At 36.2% G+C, this 25,335-nt stretch overlaps 3 protein-coding genes across 4 annotated transcripts in view; all 3 read left to right on the plus strand.

The window, feature by feature from the left end:
• The window catches only part of LOC136817867 (copine-8-like), a gene marked incomplete in the record, with an annotated part of 8,714 nt that extends 4,860 nt beyond the window's left edge, over positions 1-3,854 (plus strand). Inside the window, 9 exon segments of the mRNA XM_067074203.1 lie at positions 121-273; positions 630-705; positions 805-892; positions 1,342-1,381; positions 1,588-1,623; positions 1,903-1,975; positions 2,532-2,589; positions 2,846-2,922; positions 3,039-3,854. Coding sequence (XP_066930304.1) covers positions 121-273; positions 630-705; positions 805-892; positions 1,342-1,381; positions 1,588-1,623; positions 1,903-1,975; positions 2,532-2,589; positions 2,846-2,922; positions 3,039-3,200 — 763 coding nt within the window.
• A 74-nt stretch (positions 3,855-3,928) lies between these two features.
• On the plus strand, positions 3,929-16,349 carry LOC136817854 (copine-9-like). 2 transcript variants are annotated; one of them, XM_067074189.1, is made up of 24 exons: positions 3,929-4,263; positions 4,580-4,620; positions 4,737-4,774; positions 5,431-5,574; positions 6,242-6,318; positions 6,444-6,470; positions 6,643-6,683; positions 6,950-6,978; positions 7,403-7,506; positions 7,844-7,948; positions 8,229-8,270; positions 8,590-8,668; positions 9,113-9,166; positions 9,721-9,782; positions 10,087-10,133; positions 10,692-10,797; positions 11,167-11,242; positions 11,592-11,679; positions 12,423-12,462; positions 12,732-12,761; positions 13,044-13,116; positions 13,789-13,846; positions 15,132-15,205; positions 15,656-16,349. In XM_067074189.1, the coding sequence occupies exons 1-24, from the start codon at positions 3,962-3,964 to the stop codon at positions 15,788-15,790; spliced, it is 1,872 nt and encodes a 623-aa protein (XP_066930290.1). In that variant the 5' UTR covers positions 3,929-3,961; the 3' UTR covers positions 15,791-16,349. The 2 variants fall into 2 exon arrangements, with proteins under 2 accessions (XP_066930290.1, XP_066930296.1); XM_067074195.1 differs by lacking the exon at positions 6,444-6,470 and having other exon boundaries at positions 15,656-16,346.
• Positions 16,350-18,727: 2,378 nt separating this feature from the next.
• The window catches only part of LOC136817791 (scm-like with four MBT domains protein 2), a 35,520-nt gene continuing 28,912 nt past the window's right edge, over positions 18,728-25,335 (plus strand). The window contains exon 1 of the mRNA XM_067074111.1: positions 18,728-18,837. The gene's annotated coding sequence lies outside the window, so the exon portion shown is untranslated. The remainder of the gene's footprint in view (positions 18,838-25,335) is intronic.

A 25,335-nucleotide genomic window follows, 5' to 3' on the forward strand; every position in this document is an offset into this window, starting at 1 on the left:
TATGAGAGTAGATAATTTACAAACTGTTTCAAGGTTAAGTTCAATTGCTAGTTTTTTATCAAATTTTATAAGATATATTTTATCAAAGATATTGTACTAATTTTATCACTCTCCTTCTAGACTGGAACTTGCTTTCGTCGTAGCTATAGACTTCACAGCATCAAATGGGGATCCAAGAACACCTCAATCACTCCATTATAGTTCACCGAACAAACCAAGTGATTATGTGCAAGCTCTGCAAGCTCTCGGTGGTGTCATTGAGGATTATGATACGTGAGTAGAGATACTAGAGTATTAAGAAAACTTAATTTTTGCAAGAACTTATTATTGTAGATAAAAAAGCATTAGAAAAATTGTATTTCACGGTGGAATCAATTTTCACGGTTGTGCCCTGCTTTGGACATATTTCTTTCATTTTTCCTGGAGATTTTTCAATGATTGTGATAAAAATGACCAAATTTGTAATTTGCGGATTCTAATTTTTGCAGTTTTGCAATAGTTCCAGCGAAAATTAGTTCCCTTAAGGTATAAAACACAGCATCAAAGTTTTTTATTAATATCCTTTAACCTTTGATTACCGCTAAATTTAGATTTAATAAATGGAATGTATTTTTAATTCTTCATTTTAGGGATAAATTGTTTCCTGCTTATGGTTTCGGTGCAAAACTACCACCTAATTGGAATGTCTCCCATGAATTTGCACTGGTAAGATGATATTGTTTTCTTGTGCATTATTCAGTTTGTTTTATAATAGTTTATATTTTAGTTTTTTAAATATTTTCAACCTCTTTAAACAATTTTTAGAACTTCAACCCAGCAAATCCTCACTGCCATGGTATAGACGGTGTTATTGCAGCTTATTACAATTCGATCGCAAATGTCCAGCTTTATGGTTAGTGTGATATCATTATTTAGTATACTTTTTGTATTATTATTTTTTTCCGGGATCGTATAGAGATAGAATCAACTCAACATAACTACTGTGTATCCTCTTTCAACTCGAACCTCTGTAACTCGAAGTTCTACTAATAAACTCGAACTCGAAATTTGCTAGTCCCTTCAGTTAACAATGCCTTATAAACCTTACTCCATGATTCGAAATTCCCTTAACTTGAACATATATGTATTCCTTGTACGCGTGTTAAAGTCATGAAGGCTTCACTGTATCTCTTTAGTATATATAGGCTTTTCCGTCTCAGAATCCTGCATAATTCACCAAAATTTCAAGAATATGTGCTAATTGCTATGTAGAAACTATTTTCTGTCTCAGACAAAATCCTTACTTTGAACACTTAAGTATTCTAATTCTTGTAAACAATGTTCTTATTGTTTTTTCTTTAGGTCCAACAAACTTTTCACCAGTCATAAACAGTGCATCCAGGTAACTTTTTTATTCATGGCTTGTTGTAGTTCCCTTCGCATCAACAATTAATGCTTACTGATAGCGTCCATCAATAACGTAAATAAAGCCTGGGATACACGAGGACGAGGTTGGTGCATTGATTTTCCATAGTATCAAAGTTCTGAACATACTGACTTTTTCATAATCATCTGAAATGACCATTATTTTTATTATTTTGTTTTTAGTATTGCAAGACAATCCATGCGACAAGGCATCACTCAGTAAGTGAACTAATTAATGAAAATCAATATTTTTCTTATCAGCGTATAGAGTTCTTTATCGTCTCGCACGGATTTCCGTTTCAGCTAAGAATATAAAGAGGCTTTTTTCGTCTTAAAATTTCAAGAATCTGGCTTATTTAATATTAATATAATTTACTTTTAAACTTGCGTCATTTGATTATATCAATACAAAACAGCAAACTGATTTCAACTCAAATTTTCATTTTTCTTTTTACAAACTCACTCTAAAGACATTTTGATTTTCTTTTTACCCTATAGATACTTCATTCTTCTGATCATAACAGATGGTATCATTACAGATATGGAACGAACGAAAGAAGCTATCGTAGAGGTGGGTATCAATTTAATCAGTGTCGTAGCTACCGGGGGCAAGATTGTTTTCTATTTCTCCAAATAAAATTTCATTTTAAGTGCATTTTCACGATTTCACGATTTCACGATTCGCCTCCCTTTTACAAAATGCCTTTTCCTCAAAGAAATTTACACCAGTGTTTGAGGTATTGGAAAATTCCAGGGGTCAATAGATCTTTTCATAAATTACGTCACGAACATCACTTGCCCCGTTTTAAAATTACTGCCACGGTGATTAACTCCCAGTGGATTTTATTACAACGACTTTCTATTCATAAAAAAAATCATTTAATGTCCCATGAAAATTGCTTGAATACGAGGCAAGTGATGTTCGTGACGTAATTTATGAAAAGGTCTATGAGAACCAAAGATGGGGGATATCGACATAAATCCAGAGAGGTCAGCCTTCTAGAAACCATCTCCCCGGTGTTCTTGAAACAGATTCCTGGAATACTTAGCTCACTGAGTAATTTCGACGGTGATTGGCTCATAATGAAAAATGATTTATTTATTTTAATTTCTTTTTCTCATGACAGGCAGCCAAGCTCCCGATGTCAATCATTATCGTAGGAGTTGGAAATGCTGACTTTGATGGTATGTTTTCTCTTATTATATTTGTAAAAGCATGCAAACATTACAAAACCTATGACACAAAGCCGGAAGACTAGCTTTCACCCACTGAACCCATCTTTCTTTCTTGTACAACATTGTTCTGAAGGGAGAAGGAAGTATGGCTTTGACCTGGAGCTGCTTTCGGTTGGACTTAACTCACTGAACCCATTACAGATATGGAGTGAAGGTCTATATTTTAACTAAACTGCTAGAATAATGCCATTTTTTACTTTTCTAGCGATGGAAGTTTTGGACGGTGATGATGTCCGCCTGACGGATTGTCGCGGAAGAGTTGCTGAGCGAGATATCGTGCAGGTAAGAAGGTTAAATAAACTCAATCGTATGATATACTCCCTGAAGAAAGTGATATAGAAGTCTGTTATTGAATTTTCTGATGTTCAGTTCTGATATTTTCACGTTATATTTCGTAGTTCGTTCCGTTTCGCGATTACATGAAGAACAGTACGTACGATCCAATGAGCGGCGTACGTCTTGCGAAAGACGTCCTTCACGAACTTCCTGATCAACTTGTTGAGTCTATGGAGAAACATGGCGTCAAACCCAACCCACCGCCACCCGCTTACAGCCCCTGAGTGGAGAACTAAAGAGTTGACGTGGTAAACGTATTATATCGTGTATCAGTTGGTCAATGAACCAGTGCGAGATGAGATCTCATCTTTCAGTCGCGGATGGCAAGAACAGGAGGATTTCTGAATTCAGGGCACGACAATATTTACATAACTTGCTCGAAACTTTCTTCGAAACAGCTCAGGATAAAATGAAGTTGATTCTCGATTTCACATTTTGACAGCTTGATCATGGTGTGTTCAGTCCTTGGTGACAATGACATTTTAAGTCATCTCTATTATAAACCAAATTAAACTGGACTTTCCACGAAGCGCAGCTTTCATTGATTTTTATTTACTTTTTACTGCATTTTTCCTTTTCTAACCTTTTTCGTTTAGATGAAATCTAGATAATTTGAGATTATATTAATTTTTGCCTCTTTTTTTCAGAGATATTTTAATTTTTGATATAACATTATTTTCAGAAATGAAATGTTTTTGTATGATAATACCTGTAGATATTTTATATAAAAGATTTATTTGTAACATATTATAGCACTCTGTACTGTTAAGTTTTTAACATTTATTATATACTTCTTATTTTGTACTGCTTTAAGATTTTATGTAATATTTGTATGATATTATTATTGTTATACCAAATAAAGTGGGGTTAGGTAAAATGATATTTTGATTTTCTGCAAATATTGTACGTGTCTTTTGCTTATGTATGTATCTATTTTTATCTTTCCAGTAAAATAATAAAACCGAAAAAAAAAAAAACAATAAAAATGTCAATATACAATCCATCACAACAACAACAACAACCCTATGGTCAACCGCCACCTGGTCAGCAGCAAGCACCCTACCCTGGAAGTGGTGGTGGCGGTCAGGCTCCCTACCCTGGAGGAGGTGGTGGCGGTCAAGCTTCCTACCCTGGACAACAAGCAGTACCTGGTCAACAGATGGGCTACCAACAACCCGGTCCTGGTCAACCTCCACCACAACAGACCCAAATGCAAATGAATTACAGACCACACGTTCAGCCTGTTGGACCTCCATTATCCAAAATTGAAATCACAATCGCTTGCAAGTAGGGAGTGTTTCATTTGCTCTAGTAGAATAATTCAGTGATGAAAGTTCTGGCGTCTCAGCGAAGTATATAAAAAAAGCTTTTCCCTTTCAAAACTCTTTACAATTCACCAAAATTTCAAGACCTTGCTTTGATCACTGAATAATGAACACAATAATTTCTTTTCGATTTTTAGCTCAGGAGAGCTAACGAGTTCTCATACTCAAGTTTGAACTTCTTGACAATATAATTAGTGTTAATCCTAGAGCAGCTGATGATGTTTTAGCGCTTTAATTTGTTATGTTATATTATGGTGTTTCACCATTTTGTGTTTCAGGAACCTGTTAGATCTCGATGTCTTTTCCAAATCTGATCCATGTAAGTTTTAGTATAGTATATTCACACTTTCACATTTTCATTGAAGATTTCTTTTATTTTAATGTCGCGTCGAAATTTGACCCTCTTTAAATTCCATTTAATATTTTTTATTGCAGTTGTCATCGTTTCCATGATGCAAGGGCAATGGGTCAAGGTGCGTTCGAAGAAGTTTTCAATCTTTAGCGAGATTATGTAACTGGAATTCTCTACGGCTACGGCTAAAGTGGCGAGGGAAATGGCGAGTAAGGCAAGTAATGGCGGGTGAAAGCAAGTTCAATATTTGACATACGGCATTATGTCGACTTTACTTATACGGAGTTTTGGTGTTTTTCCCGTACAGAGCAAAGTAGACAACGACATGTCGCCTTTGGTGACGACCCGTACGGGCAGCCCCGCAACCGTAGCCGTAGAATATCTCCGATACATAATCTCGCTTTTCCTTTCATTTATCCTCGCAATGCTTAGTAGGTAATCAAGATTTCCCCGCGTCCAACATGAACCCGTTATTTGGGCGAGGTCAGTATTGATCACCAATGACCCGAAAACGATGGTCTTTGGATTGCTTGAGTTGAACTGAAACAATTTACCTTTATTGCAGTGAAATTTGAATTGCGTAATAGCCGGCGGAATAACCTGGTGGAATATATTTATAAAATCCAGAGCCAAAAACCTTTATACAGAAGATTTTGGGCAAAAGAAGTAACTTAAATGTTAATGTAAAAACCTTCCGAAGTTTTAAGTATGTATAGGTGAAGGAAATCAATGATATGGTTGGGAACCAAGATTCTTGACATTTTCTTTCTCTCTCAGATTGGTCAAACGGAGGTGATGAAGAATGAATTAAATCCAACTTTCGTCAAATCTTTCACTGTCGATTATTATTTCGAGGAACAACAAATGATCAAGTTTGAAGTTTATGATGAAGACAGCTCCTCCAATAACGTCAAAAATCACGTTCGTTTATTGTTTCATTGTTACTTCAAAAGCATTTTTCACATTTGCGTACATTAAAGGAAGAAATTTTGGCGGAAAGAAAATTTGGTGGATTTAGCGGTTTTGGCCAAAATCCGCCAAATTAAGTTCCCGCCTAATTTAATTTTTCCGGCCATCCGCCAAATTAAAGTTTTCTCAAATTTTGCTCGGATTTTTGCTATTTAGGTCATAAAAGGGGCTATTTTGCACATTTTCACCTTAATTTTAATCCTTGAATCTCATCATCCGCCAAATTGAATTCCCGCCAAAATTAATTTTTCTGCCCATCCGCCTAATTAAATTCCCGCCAAAATTTCTTCCGTTAATGTACTTTCCGATTCTGTCAAAGTTTGGAGATAAATCACCCGGCAAGCGAGGGGTGCGTCTGGAATCTGTTGATTGATACAAGACTTAGTACAGTGAAGTTTCCATAACATGCACGAGGAAAACAAATTTGTTCGAGTTAAGGAAGTTTTGAATTTCCTTTGTCCCTATATTATTTTAAGTTTCTCTTTTTTTAGCTTTTCTGCAATTGTAAACGGCTGAAAAGGTTGAAAAAGAGCTTTGGATAAAGATCAACCCGACGCACGAAAGCAATTTTTCTAACTAATTGCAACTTCTACGTTTTTATGTTCTTACGATTTTTTAGGACTTTCTGGGATGTTTTGTGACGTCATTAGGTTCGATCGTTGGAGAACATGGCGGAAAAGTTGAACACCCTTTACAGTGAGTTGGCCTACTCTTAAAATCTTCGGTTTTCTTAGCTACGATTTTCTGGACACCCTTTCTGAATTCTTATACCTCTAAACTTAACGAAACGTCACTTTCATCCCTTACTTCTTCGTTTTCAGAACACCCAGCACAAAGGACAAAGAAAGGTCAGTCCTTATTCACTTTCTGCATGTTTTTAGTTAAGTGTAACAAGGGTGTCCAGACGATTTAGTTTTCAATTAGATGCATGTTATCTGGGCACCCACGATGAACCTCATTTTTATTCGATTATATATTTGTTGATTTTTGAACCAAAGCTTTCACTTTTGTTGTCTTCAGGAATACAAATTACAAGAAGAAAAGTGCCGGTACCATTATCAGTAAGTGAAGCTTTGTATTATGCTATGCATCAGAAAATCAAGTTTTGTTTCGTAAATCTGACCATATTTTCCCAGAAAATGGATTTTCTCTGCACTGTAAAGGTCCGATTTCAAAGGACCTAATTTTGGGCCGCACGTATGGTCGTTTTTGAATCAAGTGCCCCCCCCCCCGGGGGTTTCGTAGAAAATTTATGGCATTACATTTTATTACTTTTACTGTATTGAACTTGCCAAGTAAATGTTCGTCAACCTATCCTCATTTTTAGTTCGAAGTGAGGAAGTTGGAAACAGCACTGTAAGTTTTGTTTGTATCAAATGAAGTATGAATGGTATTGATACCTAATAAGTATTAATAATTATTAATATTTATAGCTCTTAATTCATACACTATTTCAAAAATGAAATCTGACAGATCTAAACTCTTTTTCTAAGTCCCTGGATCTCTATATAGACGCTTTTTTTTTATAAGAATAGTGTACTTTGGTTGAGGGTGAGCATTATTCTTATTTTTCTATTGTTTTAAACAATAGGACTATTGTTTTAAACCCGAAATTTCACCCTGATATTCTTATAGAAGTTATTCTTATAAAAGAAAAAGCGTGTATGTAAGAATCGGTATATCAGAAACTAGTTCTAAAATATAGTTCTATCATTAGTAGATAGGCTTTAACAGACCACAATTCGATTCTACTGACGACAGTAATTTCCTCTTTCTTTAGGATGAGCTTCTCATTTCACTATGTGGCAAGAATTTGGACAAGAAAGATTTCTTCGGGAAATCTGATCCATATCTAATATTTGAGAAATGCAACGAAGACAACTCGTAAGAATTCAAACTTTCTCATAAACATTATCTCCTCATAATGGTCTCAGCTCCCTTACTTTTTACGTCAATTTTAAGTCGTCGTATGGTAGAAAATATCAATGCCTATCACCACAAATATTCCGTGTGGTCTAGTGGTTAGGATTTCTGATCACCCAGGCAGTCGGGGTTCGATTCCCCGCACGGGAGTACCACTTTTTTCATGTTGCGAATAAAACAGATCTCGCACAAATATTATCCTGTGACTATTACATATTATCAATTAGCAACTATGGATTAAAAATGGCTCCAGTCTACCATATGTAGCTGCTTAAGCACATTCTTTTTCTTTTTTCAGCTTCACCAAAGTGCACAAAACCGAAATCATCACACAGAATTTGAATCCTGCATGGAAACCCTTTCGTATTGCTGTTCGTACACTTTGCAATGGTGATCTTCAAAGGTGAGCCACTCACTAATCAAGTATTCATAGCTTTCAGGTCTAGTTTTTTTACTATCGCTAGGTATATAATAAGAAGATGTACACTGTATTACATATGAAAGTTCTTGGATAATGATTCCTCTTAAACCCTATCTTCCCCGCGGATGTAATGGTCTAGTGGGGCAACACATTGGGCACATGGGACAGATAAGGTTAAAGAAAATTTGAAGGATAATTCATTCACAGTTGGTTACACCAATTAGCTAGTGTTTTGATCTTTTTTCTTTTTTTTCTTTTCTAGAACAATTCGAGTCTCGTGCTTTGATTGGGATAACGATGGAAGGTAATTTAAGTTTTTACAGTAGTGATATTTATTAAGCTCTTTAAATCTGCCATTTCAATGTATTAAATGTTTTACTATCGAGACAGATCGGGGGAAAGAGTAGACTGACACGCCAGTCGGAATTGCATGATATCACGCGGGAAAGTGAGCGTAAGAGTTAAGTAAGCGTAGAAAGAACATTTGTCGGTAGGAGGAGTTTTGTTACGTAGCTTCTACTGTTGCATATGCCCGCCGCCCTTATGCTCCCGCCCTCTGACATGATTAATTAACAGACTGCTAGTCTAGGGAATGAGTCTAACATTGTCTTTCTTTTTTACAGTTCTGACTTTATCGGTAGTTTTGAAACATCAGCAAAAGAACTCATTGATTACAAAGCCAACAATCGATACACTTACGAGGTTGGTATTTTTTATTTTTTTTGACGAACTTTTCTTCAATTTAAATGATTAGGACCTATTTAAAAATGTTATTTAATTGGATATATGGATGTGTACCTTATTACACTTATACAACTACGCAAGTATTTAACGCGGGTAGAAAGAGTAAAAGGAAAGGCAGTGTTTTTGAAAATTACCGTGGCACAGATTTTGTTAAACTGTTTTAAATAGCACGAGTGTTAGCATTTGTGTTTAAAACATCACAAGTTAGTTTTACGAATTTTCACCATAATTATTAGGCGAATCAAAGACCTTATTTGATACCGTAGTCTTGATGGCTTGAGTGTTTTTCCGGTGACATTTCAATATATCACTTGGTTTTGTGTACGCACATTCGAAAATTTGAAATTTTGGAGGGCTTATTTATAATGGTCGGTTTTATGGTAATTCCCTTTCCGATTTTAGCTTATCAATGCCAAGAAGAAAGCTAAAAGCAAAAAGTATAAAAACTCAGGAACGGTGAGTTTCATTATAACGTTATTGGTTGCACAAAAACATCTTTCAGGAAGCCAAATTTTCCCATCAGTAACCTGGGTAGAATACTTCAACCAGTGGAGGTGAAATGGAGCGGCTAAGTAAGTAAGTCTGCGACTGCAATCAGAGGCCATTCGAAGGCTCTGCTTTCAATAGCTATCTATCCAAAAGTAGGGTTTTAGGTTTCTCCCTGGATTGCTCCACTTACCCTTGATCTATTCCTTAATTGCTGAGTATCGTTGAAAGGCATCGAGTACCATTCTTTTACTAAGTGTGATGTCTTTGGTATGACCCGGCTGAAGATTGAACCATAGCCGGATGTTCAACGACTGCACTAAGGTCGCTGACGATGATAAAATCATGTGCCTTAGATGGGCGATTCAAATTCAGATTCAAATTTAATAATTTACAGCTCACAAATTATAGGTATATAAATATAATTATAGGGTCTGGTGAAACAGAAGTTTTTTCTGTATTGAACACGTGTGACAGAGAACATTCTATCTACACAAAGCTAACTTTGATTGTTTATTTTGTAGATACATCTTGAGCAATGTACAGTGGAAAAGAAACCTTCGTTCGTCGAGTTGATGTCCAAAGGGTAAGTTACTTTGGGGTTTGTTTAATTTTTAAATCTACCAAGTAAAGACTCCATTGGTGTGAATTAATTACCAACAGCAGGTCATGGAGTCAGTCACATTAAAACTGCTTTCCATGTGGAAAACTGCTTGGTTTTTAGGCTGGGACCCATGGGGACGTTTCCCTTGTCTTTTTGTCCTACGGGAAATTAGTTTTTCAAACCAAGTTTTTCTTTGAGAATGTCAAAAATAAATTCAGCCCCTTGAGATTTAACCTGAAAATGTTGCCGAGATTATTTTGAGCATTTTGTGATTATTTGATTTTAGAATCGAATTGAATTTCATAGTGGCCATCGACTTCACTGCGTCGAACGGTAAGTGACATTCAATTATAATTCGTTGATTAATGAGATCGATTTCCGATCTTAATTAATTGGTGGTCGCTGTTTTCTTAATTAGCCTTCTATTGTGATTTTTTAAATGCTGACACAAGAGTTAACCTTGAAATTGAGTCTCCTATCCTGAATATAAAAAATAAATGAATATAAAACTGATTATCAAAAGAGTAAACTAAACGGATCTGCTTTTAGGAATACTGAAATTCCTTTAAAATCAACCTCTTAAACTTTCATTGAGCAATTTCAATTTCAATCTCCCATCATTTGCTTGATACACAGCATTTTTAAACAAAAAAAAAGAACAACCCCTCCTGTGCCGCGCGAGCACAAATTTTGAGAAATTGTTTTGTTTATTCTGCTTTGTCAAAGCTGTCTGTCTGTCTTTCTACATCATATTTGAGTCTCCATACCTAGAAATTACGAGATATAGAGTAAGGATTATAAGGCATTATTAACTGAAGGGACCAGCAAACTTGTTCGAGATGAGAATTAATATATTTAAATAGCAATGAATTAAATTTACCATTCTTTCAGGTGAACCAAACAGACCAGACTCTTTACATTATAACACGCAAAACCAACCAAGTCAATACGTACAAGCTCTCGATGCGATCGGTGGCGTGCTGGAAGACTATGACACGTAAGAACTTCTCCATCTATCATTAAAACGTCAATCGGACGTCCCTAACGTTCATAAAACTTACAAATAGCGTTTTCTACCAGCGTAGCGCTTTTACTTAAATTTTCTTGTTTTCTCGTTTCTATTTCGTTGGGGTTTTCCAGAAAAAATCGATGCACCCCTTGTTAATGAGTTTAATATTTAATGAGTTCCTTTTTTGTTGGAAGGTTCTGAAATGCAGTGGAATTCCATAGGGGTATGATCCTAAAATTGCCTGGGATTCCAAGGGAGTCACAAGGTTGTCAAACAATACCTAGGTTGTAATGGCACTTCATTGATATGAATAATAATTTTCTTGATAAGCAGTATAATGTTTTTGATTTGTTTTAGGGATAAACGATTCCCAGCGTACGGTTTCGGTGCCAAAATTCCACCTTCTCAAACGGTGTTGCATGATTTCGCATTGGTAAGTGACTTTTTCATATGACCCTTTTTATTAGTCTGATTATTGATCACAAATACGTAAAAAATAGTCCCAAATCAATAGTGTTAAAAGTTGACCCGCCTCTCCCGGCACAGTAAAGTATATAAAGAGTTTTTTCCGTCTTAAAATTCTGCATTTTCCACCAAAAGTTCAAGAATTTTGTGTTAATTTTCTCTCTGAAGCTCCTCGCTTTTAGTCGAGTGAGTGTTTAGTCACTTTACTTCGAAAAGGGGAATCCATGACCCAACTCATTCAAATGATTGTTTGTTCGTTAAGGCTTACCCCTCCTTGCTCATACCGTTGAAAGTATGATTGCTTCCTTCTATTTCAGAATTTCAATCCGCAAAATCCATTTTGTCAAGGCGTTCAAAACATCATTGGGGCGTACTATCATTCAATCAGAAGTGTCCAACTCTATGGTAAACACCCATTTTTTCGATCTTTCTTTTTTTGAACTATTATAATTAACTTCGATTCATGAAATATTGAGGGACTCGTCTCAAATCAAATAGAATGATAAAAAATATAAATTGTGCAAATGTAAAAACGCGATGCCGTGATGTTGAGGTGTCTTGGTACAATTACTTTAGGCATACAAACTTTCGCGAGCGAAAACTTTCGCGAGTTCGAGAAATTTGCGGAATTCACGACATTTACTTTCGCGAATTTGAGGAAAAAATGTTTTTCGCCAGCATAAACTTTCGCGAATCGTAGGACAAAAATGAGTATTTTCGAATAAAAATTGCCTTAAAAGTGAAAAATATTCCTCAAATCCGAAAGCATTAAAGGATAATAATATGCCGAAAAATTAATATTTATTACGATTATTATTATTATGTTTAGAATTTTCAAAGACATTTACTTTCGCGAAAAAGGCAAAAGTTCGCGAAAATTGCGAAAGTTTCTGCTCGCGAAAGTTTGTACGCCAAAAGTACCTTACTGGAATCAAGGATGACATCATACCTTTCTTCCTTTCGAGCGTGAAAAACACTTTTCAGTTGAGGGGGTTATAGTTCGAATTAGAAGGAGTTGTCTGTATAGTGACCACGCCACAAAGCCAGGCATATCTCCCCACACTCTTGTATGGCATGAGTTGACCCGGGCGAAGGTACAATCACTTACCAAGTCATATCATTATATCAATTAAACCATACATTTACAGGTCCAACGAATTTCTCGCCGGTCATCAACAACACAATAAGGTAAAAAAAACATTTCATTCTTAAAATTAATTTTCATTGAGTGCACTAATAATCAATCTCAATCAAGATAGATGCTCAATTATTTTAACACTGGCAATCTTTGGGAAATTTGTTGATTTGAGAATGCTCTCGAAATTACTATAACCGTCAAATTAAATACCCTTAAAATATCACCGCAATCCAGAAGATTAGACTCCCTTCTTCTATTTTTGGTTCATGGAACCAATTGAAATGATCAGTAACAAAATAAATGTATTTCTGGTTTTTAGAATCGCTCAACAAAATCCACAAGGAAAACAGTATGTATATTTTATCACCTTTGAAATCAATAACCAACTCTTTCTACTGTCTGTCGCATCGATCATCACTTATCAACCCTTAACATGGCTTTTGAGGGGTCTGGTAATGAAATGACGCCAGAATTCTTTGTCTATGATAATGCCAATGCAAAAGTTTCAGACATTTTGACGCCAACTCTCGCTTTAAAAGGATAGGTGTATATAACATCCAGCTTGCGTACTTTCAACGAATCCTAAGTCCGTCTTTTGACCCCTACACAAATAAACTCCTTCCTTCCTCAGATATTTCGTGTTGATGATCTTGACAGATGGAATTATCACAGATATGAATCAAACGAAGGAAGCCATCGTCAACGTAAGTGATAGAGATACGGTCAATATTATCAATTTTATCCAACATTGTTAGCTGCTTATTGTTATCGGCTCTTTTATGCTTACTGATAGTAACAGATAATAAACTCTGTTGTTCATCAGTAACGTAAATAAAAGCCTGGGAAACACAAGTTGCTTTTTATCCGCTCGTCTTTTCCTTGATTTTTATTTCAAGTTCAAGACGCAGATTTTTTTTGTAATTTTAGCCTAGTAATATTTGATGGGTCTAATCGATTTCATACGGAATCAAAAAACATCAAGCTTTACTTGAAAGGGTACTTTAGTCGGATTCGCAGACCTCTAATGACATAATTCCATATGAAACCTTTTCATCGGAGGATGATCAGATGACTAGGGTACTGCCCGATTACTACATGGTGAAAAACTAATTAAGTCTGTGACTGCAGTCGGAGGTGACCCGAAGCCCCGCTTTCGATAGCTATCTACCCGAAGGTAGGGGAGAGAGCCGCCCTTTTTCCCTGGATTGCTCCACTTAGCCTTGAGCATTTTCTTAACTGCTGAGCATCAAATACCATTTTTGTACAAAGTACAAAATCTTTGGTATAACCCTACCGAGGGTTGAACCCACAACCTTGTGCATCGTGGCCGGATACACTTAAGTGACAAATAACAATCAATTATTTTCCTTTTCTAGGCTGCCAACCTTCCTATCTCCATCATCATCGTAGGAGTGGGAACTGCTGACTTCTCAGGTAACAGCTTTATGAAAAGTGTTAAAAGTTCTTCGGTCTCAGAGAAGTATTTAAAGAGGCTTTTCAGTTGTCACCAAAGCCTCAAGAATATGTGTAATTTGCTGTGTAAAATCTATTTTTCATCTCCGACGAAAAAACCTTGCTTTGACCAATGTATGAAAATTATTTAGTAAATACATACTCTCGGGTACCTAATAGCCGGGGGGGTTGGAATAAGCGGGGGGGTTGGAAAAAATCTCAAAACTTAATAAGCAGGGGGGTTGGAATAAAAATGTCCTGGGTGGAAAATTTTTGAAAAGGAGGCTAATACAGCTGAATTAGGACAAAAAAGGGAACTTTCAAAAACATTTTCCCAAAAATTAATAAGCGGGGGGGTTGGAATAAGAATGTCCTGGGTGGAAAATTTTCGAAAAATTAATTAGCGGGGGGGGACGGCTATTAAGTACCCGAGAGTATAGAGTTGAGTTCAACTTTGGTGGGTTAATCAACAAAAATCAATTTCTCTGAGATCCTTCTTTCGTCAAATAGAACATAGATCACGTATAGATCATTCGCTCTGCTTTGAACTATAGCTACGTTACTCGAACAGCTCTCTGCTCCCTGCATCCGTACCGAGTCATGAAAACTCTGTTGAAGTTTGACTTTCTTCTCAAAGGGTATTAAAAATCACTCATTTTCTAAATGTTAATACGACAGCGCGGCTATACTTACAAAAGCACATGCAAGCGGTTTTTTGCACAGTTTAGACTGTGCTCAGTTTCCAGAAACAAATTTTACCCCCACTGTTGAGGATATTGATTTTTCGAAGTATCGAAGCCGCTGGATATCCTACTTTATTAGTAAAGATAGGTAAGTAAAGATATCCCCTGGATATCCAAATAAAAATATGCTCAACCTCCTGGATATCCTTTCTTAAAAGATGCTTACCACTGGATCTCGTATTTTTTACTTGAAAAGACACTATACCTCTGGATATCCTCTCCCTTGTAGATGTTTAACCCCCTGGATATCCCCCTCAACAGGGGGCACGGACTATTTCTGGAAAAGCCCATTACGTTTCTAAACGAAACAGTTCCAAAACATTGCGTGGACACCAAATATTTGAAACGTTAAAAAAAGAAGACGTTGTAAAGCAAAACCAATATGAATACTTCCTGTTCTTTGAAAACTACACCGAAGCGATGCTAAACCGTAACGTTTGAGTATGGTCTTAGTGTATAGAAATATACAGTATATCGTTTGTAAAGCGTGACTTTAAACCTGTGTTTTGTTTCGTTTTGTCTAGCAATGGATCAGCTGGATGGTGATGACGTCAGAGTATCGTCCAAAGGAAGAAGTGCTGCGAGAGATATTGTCCAGGTAACGCTCCTTTTGACCCCTTGCACACTATCTATATAAGAAAATATTAGGAACAATTTGAGAACATATTGTAATGCTTTGCTCTAGAATGTCAAATTTCTGAGGAAATTGCACAAAAATACTTACAAAATGCTGAAATAAGAACAAGTTCAAGCTCTCGAAATGTTAAGAACATCTGAGGGCTTCAAAAATTTGGATGTTCTTATAAATTTAGATTTAGGAATAGATTTGAAAATTAATTGTCGGGTAATGATGTCAAGGTCACTTTTTAAGAGAGTCAACTTTCCATGTAAAGAAAAGAACACTGCTATTAATGTTTGAATGAACGCCCCCTTCTAAAGTCTAAAAAAATTTAATTAACGCCCTGGGCGTCTAGTCGAAGTGATACGGTAGTTACTGTATAACGAAAGCAAAATCAAGAAATTTATTGGAAACTTTTTTATTTTTCAGTTTGTACCATTTCGTGATTACTTGACACAGAATCGTTACGACCCAGCGAACGGGGTTCGTTTGGCGCAAAATGTTTTACACGAACTTCCATCACAATTAGTAGAATATTATATTAAACATCCACCAAATTTGTGATTGGAATAACATTTAGTATTCTTTAATGACATATACTATATGTATAAAGTAAAGCGAGTCGACATATGGCTGACTTTGTTGTAGAATGGTACGAAATTGCACACAAAGGCTGAGACAATGCACCAACACCATCTTCGTTCAAAATAGGAAATATGATTCTTCATGGGCCCGTTGCTCTAAAGTCAAAAGACTGTTTTTATCCAATCAAGCTGCACATGAATAACTTTAGAGTGAAGTACTAATTTAAATAAGATGTAGATACTCTGTTATGATTTATAATTAAATGTTTTTGTAGGGGATGCAGTAGGGGCTGTAGGCTGTAGATTTGGTTTCTGTTAGGTCATCAAAGCAATAAACAACCAGAATGATAAAATACTCACATATTTGTATATAAGTAATATGTAATAAATTATTATCTGGTATCTATCATGTCGTAGTAGATTTTATTAAAACTCTCTCAGCTCATTTTTCTTTGCGGAGACAACTGTTTCTTATTAGTTGGGACGATCTTAATTTTTTTACATCTTTTTATTGAAATATAAATTATTTATGATAATAACAATACCAAATCCTTCATATTGACTGACCAAGGAAAGAAAACCTTCGACTTTGCTTCGACGCAGCCCAAATTTTAATTCTAAGAGTTATACGCTAAGGGTCAAACAGAAAAGAAATCGAAAGAATAATTATTCATGGCCCCCATGGCCCCCCCAATATTTTGCAAAGTATTTTTTTTTTTACTTTGAAAAATCTTATATATACCGTTTAGAGGGGTGAAATAAGGGCAAAAAGTCGAAAATTTTCTTCGTCGCCCAACCATGGTGGGCGACATATTTTTTTGGCCCCCTCAATTCGATGCGCACGCCGGGGGCCATGTTATTCCAAAAATACACCACTAAATTTTTCACCCATTTCAAGATAATTAGACCATAATTACCAGATTTACATGGATGAGAATTTCCAAATGTGTTAGCCTCAACTTTAGGGCGTCAAATATTTTTGAATTTGTTGGAATAAACTTTCGGAAAAATTCCTTTGTGAGCAAAGTGATAGTTTTGCATATAATTATGCATTAGGCTCTTCCAGAAAATTTTTGTGCATGGGGGTGGAGTATATATTGGATATTTTGTCCAGGGGGGGTAGTGAAAAATCTGCAAAATCTGCCTTGTTTTAGGGGCAAACTTGCTCTGATTAGGGTGATTTTGAATATCCGGGGGGGGGGGTCAACCGATTCTTGTCTGGTGGTGGGTGAGATCCGTTGTCCAGGGGTAAATTTCCAAAAAATGTTATATCCTCCACCCCCCCCATATTCAAATGTTTCCTGGAACGAGCTCATTGCGACGTCTTTTTCTCTACGCCTATGTCTACCAATTTTAGCTTTTGTTGCTTTATAAAGTCGTTAATTTCGTGTAAACCTTAGGAATCGCCCATTGAATATTTCAATTGAATATTTCCTACCGATACAGAAATGAAATCTGTTTCTGAAAACGAGGACAACAATAAATTTAGGCATCTCGAGAAGATCGTATTTTTCATCTAAGAGTTTCAGATCTAGCCCCTTCGGCAGGACTTTGAAATCAATGGTCTTGATCCATCAAATTTCAAGTTGTGCCGGCCAAAAATTAAAGAAAAAATTTCAAAGTATAGAGTATTAAACATGGTGTCGAGATTAATTTTTTTCATACAATGGTGCAAGTACGCCTCTTCTCAAAAAATTATGCGAGGCATCCGCGCCATTTTTCAAAATTATGGCAATTTTCATAATACACGTTTTTTTATAAGAACATCCAAAATTTTTGAAGCCTTTGGATGTTTTTAACTTAAGCCTAAAAATGTTCTTAACATGTTCTTATTTTGACCATTTTGTGAATATTTTTGATCATTTTCTTTGTCCACAAAGCTTTAAAATGTTCTTAATTTGTTCTTAACATTTTTGCCAGCGAAGCCTTATGTTCTTACTTTGTTCTTATTAAAAAACGTGTAGTGATCAAATGATTAGAACAATTACAATAGAGCGCCGTAATGAATGGTAATGGTACACGCTTTTTTTTATAAGAATGGTGTAAATCCATTTCATCATGGATATTCTTAACTTTTTTGGGGAAATAATCCTAATTCTTACAGCATTCTTAGGTTAGGATCCTAATTGACTAAAAATGGTCTAAAAATGGCATTCTTAACTTGAGTAGCAAAATTCTATGATGGTGATATTCTTAGCATATTCTTAATTTTTTGGTCATTTTCATCATGGACATTCTCATAAAGTGTATTCTTATAAAAAAAAAGCGTGTACTGGTGTAGTGGCCTAAGGGTTTGTTAGAGGAATTATTGAAAAATGCAAAAGTGAACAAAACGAACAAAAATATACTAAACACTCTCTCGTGTTAAATCTTCTCCTCTTTTCGACTTTAAAATATTCGCACGCATGCGCGTAAGCATGATTTTGATGTTGAGAAGAAAAAATCTCGCGTTCATTCAAAATCAGTTGTTTATACATGAACGTAAAAGAAAAAAGTTGTTAAAATAGATGCGCGAGAATGTTGCGCAGTAGAAGCTCAAGCGCTTTCCTTTCCAGCTTTTTGTGTAATAAAAACATTCAGCGATAACAACAAAACACTATTTGAACAAATAATTCCTTTTATTCGCCACAAACGCGGCAAATATATTCCTTTTACAATGCATTGTCTTCTAAAACAAAAGACCCGATTTAATTGTGTCTCTCATATTTCGCGTTTTTGCGCATGCGTGTTGTAATGTTATCTTTGAAGAATCACATGTGTGATAATTATAATAGCGGAGAAGAGAGTGAATGTGGGAGAAAAAAAAGCTTACAAGTTGAATTCAAATAATGATTTTATACTGAATTTCTGAATAAAAAGTTATACATAATTTGTTGATGCATGCTACATTTTTAATTACATTCTCATCTCTTTTTTTAGAAATTAACAACATTTTTGTACAAAAAACTGACTGCTCTTCATGAACAAAACGCCGGGGAAAGAATCACGAAGTTGTATTCATTCGTGAAAACATTCGAATCGTCGAAGGTAAAGGGCTATGGTTCTCGCATTCCTTGAAAAATAACTCTACATGACAAATTTTTGACTTTTTTGTCACAAAAATATAACTTCTAGAACATCGACCGCTATTGCGCATGCGCAAATGAAAAAATAATTTTCGAGTGTTTTGGCTGTTTTTTTTGTGCGTAAATTTTCTTCAAGGTTTTAACATGAACATACTTTGACTTCTTTCTTCTCATAAAGCTGGTGAATGGCTCTCTAAAAAGCAAACTAAATGGAAAATTTTGTTTGAAATTATAGAACTTTTCTTAAAAAATCTCAACGATGGAGGAGAGAAATCCATTTCGTATCATAAAATTAAGCAAATGTGAAATGACGTCACAGATGTTTATGTTTTTCATCCGGGTAGTTTTTTCTTGACGATAAGATGGCGTGAACGGGGGTAGATATCAATTGTTCGAAAAAGACTTGCTAGGAATTTGGGGCATGTCTCTTAAAATTCTTTATGACTTTTGGTGTTACGATTACTATTGTACTAATTGTTTTCCATAAGAAAAGTCAAAAGTAGTCTAACAACATTGGTATCCTTTGAGAAGTAAAAATGAGACCCCCATTTATCTTCAGCCTCTCAGATCTCTTATTCGGTTCCGTACGAATTATTTGTTTACAAAATTTCGAAAAAAAAATATGGTTGAAAACGAAAGCGCATGTCAAAACAGGCAACAGATCTATGTACCGAAAATGTTTTGGAAATTTTTACTCTACATATTCACACCAAACGTTTTGATTGGATTGTTTTGTCTTGTTTTACTTACTTTGACTGCATACTGTAATAGGCCACACAGTCTTTCCATGAATAGTTTTGAATAACTACTGTCAACTGCTCTAATTTTCCAGGGGCCCCTTCAGTCAGGCACATCCTGGCAAATGAACGGGTATTTTTCACTTGCGACCATTGGCAAATGAACGGGGTCGAAAACGAAAGTGACGTAATAGTGCCGAATACCCAGTTTAATTGAACCGGGTTGGAAATATTTTGCTTCATTTCAAAGAACTGCATAGATGAAATTTTTTTTCCATGGGTCAATTTTGTCTTCGAAGATTGAAGAAACTTTTAACGAAAAAATAAAGTTCCCAGTTTTCTTCCTTTTTTCCCTTTTTCAGTTTGAAGTTCATTTTTATTCATTTTCACGCTTTTAGCCTGAGACGTCCTATCTCATTTACACTGGGTGACGAATACCCCATGCAAGCAAATGCTCACCCCGTTCATTTGCCAGGATGTGCCTGACTGCCCTTTTACGGCTGGCCCTTAAATTACGCCACAGCTCAATGTTTTTTATTTTAAGCCTGGCCCTACAGACTCCTAACGCCGGCCCTTATCACGCCAGCGACAAAAAAATAACGCCAATATAAGAGCTGACGTAAAGGAATCCGATAAGGGTAGAAGGGAGACGATCACAGCGTTTATCGTTTGGACTTTTTAGTCCTCAAGCACAAAAAGGAAACTTAATCAAAGGCAATCCAATTCAATCGAAACCAATTGAACTCAATCGAAACCAATCGAATTGATCGATCGAATCAATCGAACTCGATCGAAGTCAATCGAAACCAATCAACCGAGAAAAAAAATGTAAATATTTGATTGGGTTCGATTGTCTGATCAATCACTTCGATTGAGTTCGATCGATTCGACCAATCAGTTTGATTGGTTTCAATTGAGATCGATTGGTTCGATAATCAAAATTTTCGATTGACATCCCCTGGTCTAACTTGCATGGGACTATCTGACAAATAAAACATGACATGGGACGGCAATCCAGTGTGGAATCCATGCAAAAGCCACGCCAAAGATATTTTGAGGATCGAGAAGGTTACACCATATCAGTCAGGACCTCTTCGGTCTTTATTAACATTAGTTCGGATAGAATAAAAACATACCTGATCAACAAAACCAAACCTTCTGTCTTGCGTTTACTCTTTCCTTCCCAACAACTTTCGTTTTTGCTTATGTAGGTTTTAAAATCCACAAGTAATGAACCTCTTATAGCTTTATCTGAATAAATCTGGTTGAAAACCTGTTATCAGGTTTCATTCCGTACGTTTTTTATCCACGTTGTGAACCGGTTTCCCCGATTTCCCGATAATTAAAAATTGGAACTTTCCCGTGGGCGTGATTTGGCGTACCGCCATCGCGAAATATTTTTCGTGAAAATTTACCGTATTCTAACGCTAATATAATCTAGATAGGAAACAAATATTAAATTTGATCTTTTTTTTCTCGTATTTCTAAATTTCAAGATAAAAAAAACTATCTACGAATTATTATTATTAACGGGCGTTGAATCGACATTGACATATTTAATGATGTCATAATCAATGCCGTGCATATTTTGTCAGCGCCGTGCATATTTTGTCAACATCCTTTTCATTGGATAAATACCACTAAAATATACAAGATAAGTAAACATAAATTTATCGCCCGCGAGCACGGCTTAGCTAAACACACCTCTCTTATTCATTATCTAAGAATTGAAGCGGGCAAAGATTACCGTGCGGCTGATAGCGGACGAAGGTTTTTTTGAAGATATTTTCAGTTATAATCCAAGGTAGAACAAACTAAACATAGAAAGGGAGTATTTTTTAGTGCTCTATACGATGATCTGTATTTTTTTTGAATTCTATGTTCAGATTTTTCTACCCAGCCCCATTGCTATGTACGCGCGCCCTGTTGCTAAGACCTTTGCTTGAAATCGAAAGCGAAACCAAGATTATTTAGCGCACACTGCCGTTTGCGTAATATCGATAAAGTGAAATGAGGTCCTGACTGCACCTTATTGAGGACATTCTCACTCATTTGCTCTTTCTCTCAAAAAAGAAAACATGGAGGGTCAGTCAGGAGTTCTATCCTAATTATCCCTTGACAGTTACATCAAAATGCCTCGAAAATGTCAATATGAAAATTGCGTAATCAGAGAACATATGTCTCGCTCATTATAAAAAGGCCGAGACAAACTTTCAATAATTGGATTGTAACATCGAGTTAAGTCTCTTTTGTTAAGTCACCAGGGGGTAAATAAAACAGACCTTGATACATTTATCGTTCGTTTCAACTTGACGATTCGTTTAAAACTCAGCCTCCTAAATATTTGGGGTAGGTAAAATATGTACAAAGTAATTCATATTTTTCCAACCCGGCGAATCTTTAAAAAAGAAGCGAACAATAAAATATAATTACCCTTTCCAAATAAACCTCTTCGGTGGCGAGCGTAGTCTACTTACTTTTGGTTACTTTTGGTTACTTTTGGTTGTCTTCGAGCTTCATGCTCTGGCAAGAAACTTTCTGCTTCACACCACAATGCTGCATCCATCAAACCTGAATAAGGAAGGATGTCAGCAGCTAAACAGTTTTCATGTCAAGAATGGAGTTAGAGTCGGCTCTCCTGCACCCTGTGTAACCATGAATCTGTGGCTCGTCTGGGATCGAACTGAGGTGTCTGTCTAGAGAGTTTTTGAACGTTTCGACTGTAACATTCTTCATATCTCTAATACTCTTGGGCATTGAATTGAATAATTTAGCACCTTGCACAACAAGCGTGCTATCATGTAGTTTTGAACTATGGGTGCGAACACACATCCTTCCCAATCTTGGGAGTTCCTTGAATTGAAATTTATTGTTGATGTTTGGAACCAGATTTTCAGCTATTTTCCATGTATACAGGATCCGATATCTCTCCCTTCTTCTTTGAAGTGAGTAAAGTTTTAGCTTTTTCAGACAATCCAGATAGTTTTTTGGAGTGCCAGTTATTCTTTTGAGAAATGATTTTTGGATTTCTTCTAATCTTTGGGTAGAACTGACAGCACTTGGACTCCATAGGACTGAGCAATATTCAATGACTGGAATAACCAATGATTTGTAAAGAGTAATCATTAGTTGGGGTAAACGCGAAGAGAAAGTCCGCAGAATCCAGGAAATCAAGTTTTTTGCTTTCTCAATGACTGAATTTATTTGATGTGTAAAGACAGCATCATCTGACATTAGTACTCCCAGGTCCTTCACAAATTTCTTCCTTTCGATATTTTCTCCTGAAGGGGATTTGTAGTGAGTTTGGTTTTTTATTTCTGAAAAGTCAATAACGCTGAATAATATAAAAGCCCCACAGCCACACCAAATGCTAATATTAATATATACTAGCCTATAACGATAAGAAGAATATGAACGTTAACAGATTCCCCTCTGTCTATGAGGTGATCAATAAAATATACTATCAAAACATTTCATCATGCCAGCCAAGCAAAGCACACCAATAAAACAAATATCAAAACCAAAGACCAATGGTCATTGTATAAAAAGTCCATTTTCAACATAACCAATATCAACTGGAACAAATATATCCATCAATAATCGATCGCGAACCAGAAACTTTCAATAAATCAAAATCATCATAACTATTTAAATACCATTCTCATCAATATAAACCAAAACATATCTCACCATGTAATCAACATATCAAATACCAATATCGAATAACATTAACAACATCCTCTCATGGAGGACGTAGCCTTCCAGAAACAAGAACTTGATTTAATTTACTGGAAGACGCTCCCCGTTTCGTAAGGGAGTCAGCTAATTGCTTCGAAGCTTCGATCCACTTGATGGACATTTTATTATCGTGTATCATTTCATAAATGACACCCATTTCAATGCGTAGCCTTTTCTCCGATACCATAGTTGTTGAGTGAACATTTTGTACCAGAGATTTGTTGTCGACAAATGACTTTATGGGGATTCGATTCTGTTGATCAGATTTACCGTAAATCAATTCTGTTAGAAGACATCCGATAACGAAAACACTTTCACAACCATCAGCAAGTGACAATGTTTCTGCAGCAAGGGTGCTTCTCACGACACGTTTAATCTTTGTAGACGACCAGGAAATGGGACAGCATTTATCTCCTTCGCCGAAGAGAAAAACAACTCGACCACCAGTACTGGAAGTTCCGTCAGGAAGATTGGCGAACGATGCATCATTGAATAACATTAGCTTAAGATTACTCAGTTCTCCAAGACGTGGGAACTTGATTTGTAACGCTTCAGATTTCAACTTTCTGATGACTTTATTCGCTTGAAGTAAATGATCTACTGTGGCTCGATTGGTTATCATACTCAGTTCAAGAACGTCATATGAAAGATCTGGTCGTGTCTGTGTTGCGACCCAATTCAATTGACCGATTGCTGTTCTCAAAAGTTTTTCCTCTTCGGATGTCACTTTATCGTTCTTTCGTAACTTTCTCGATGGCGTGATTGGAATCTCCTTCATTGACTTTACGTAGATCGATTGCGATAAAGTTGTTTCATTTTGGTTGGTCGAAACTTCCAATCCGATGTATTTGAAAATATCAGTTCCCTTAGAACCAACTTTGTAAATTTCACACACCTTCTTCACAACAGTCTTTAAGAAGGTCTGTGAACCAGCATACAAAAAGTCATCAACATGTAGGATAAACATTCCTGCAAGCTGGTTAGATGAATCACGCCACATGAACAGTGCTTTGTCGATGGTTGATTGTACGCATCCAAGTTTTAGTAGTGTTTCTCGAATCGTAAAATACCAATTACGGGATGCATCGTTGAGCCCATACACTACTTTTCGTAGCTTCCAAACTAGGTTCTCAGCTACTTTTGCTTCAGTGGGGGGTTTGACATAGATTTCACGATGGATGTCTTCTCCTTGTAAAAACGCTGACTTAATATCAATCATTTCGATAGGCCATTGCTTTGTAGAGGCAATAGCAAAACATGTGCGAAGAGAGTCCTTGGATATTGTGGGAGAGTCACTTGGTATATCTGATGTCTCTTCAAATCCTCTCACTACAAGTCGAGCTTTAACTGTAAGGTTAGGTTTGGGTTGTTTCTCAGTCACTACCCATCTTGTTGAAATCAAGGGTTGGTTTTCGAATTCAACCGGTTCATATACGTCAAATGACTTCCAATTAAGAAGCTCTTTTTCTTTAGCTTCTTTGACAAGTTCTCTTTCTTGGTCATTTGTGGGATGAAATATAGCATTGAAATTGACACTTTCACTGGTATTTTCCCATTCAATCGCTGAAAAGTCAAGACATGAATGTTCACCATTTTCTACATTTTCGACATTGAACCACGATGCAAACTTTCCTGTCGCTTTACCTCCTCTGCTGATGATACGGGCAGTTTCCCATTCAGAGTTATTTTGTTTAATACGCACAATGTCCTGTAGTCTAGGAAAAAGTTGTCTTTCTGATACAGCTGCAGGCATTGGTGGTGGTACTACATGTGTTTGATCTGAGGTGGGTGGTATAGGAGCATCATCTTCATACTGAATTGTCACTGGGCTGTCAATCGGTTCTGTAGATCCGGTATCGATGATTTCCGATTTGTCACATGCTGTTGGGACTGTAACTTTGGGGTTAATACGTTTGGTTGGATTACTGTTTGGATTTGGGTTGAATTCTTCTCCGACTTTGAGGATTCGACAACTGGGAACTCTT

This window comes from Clytia hemisphaerica, unplaced genomic scaffold, assembly GCF_902728285.1.
Source record: "Clytia hemisphaerica strain Z4C2 unplaced genomic scaffold, Clytia hemisphaerica genome assembly, whole genome shotgun sequence".
Taxonomy (NCBI): Eukaryota; Metazoa; Cnidaria; class Hydrozoa; order Leptothecata; family Clytiidae; genus Clytia; species Clytia hemisphaerica.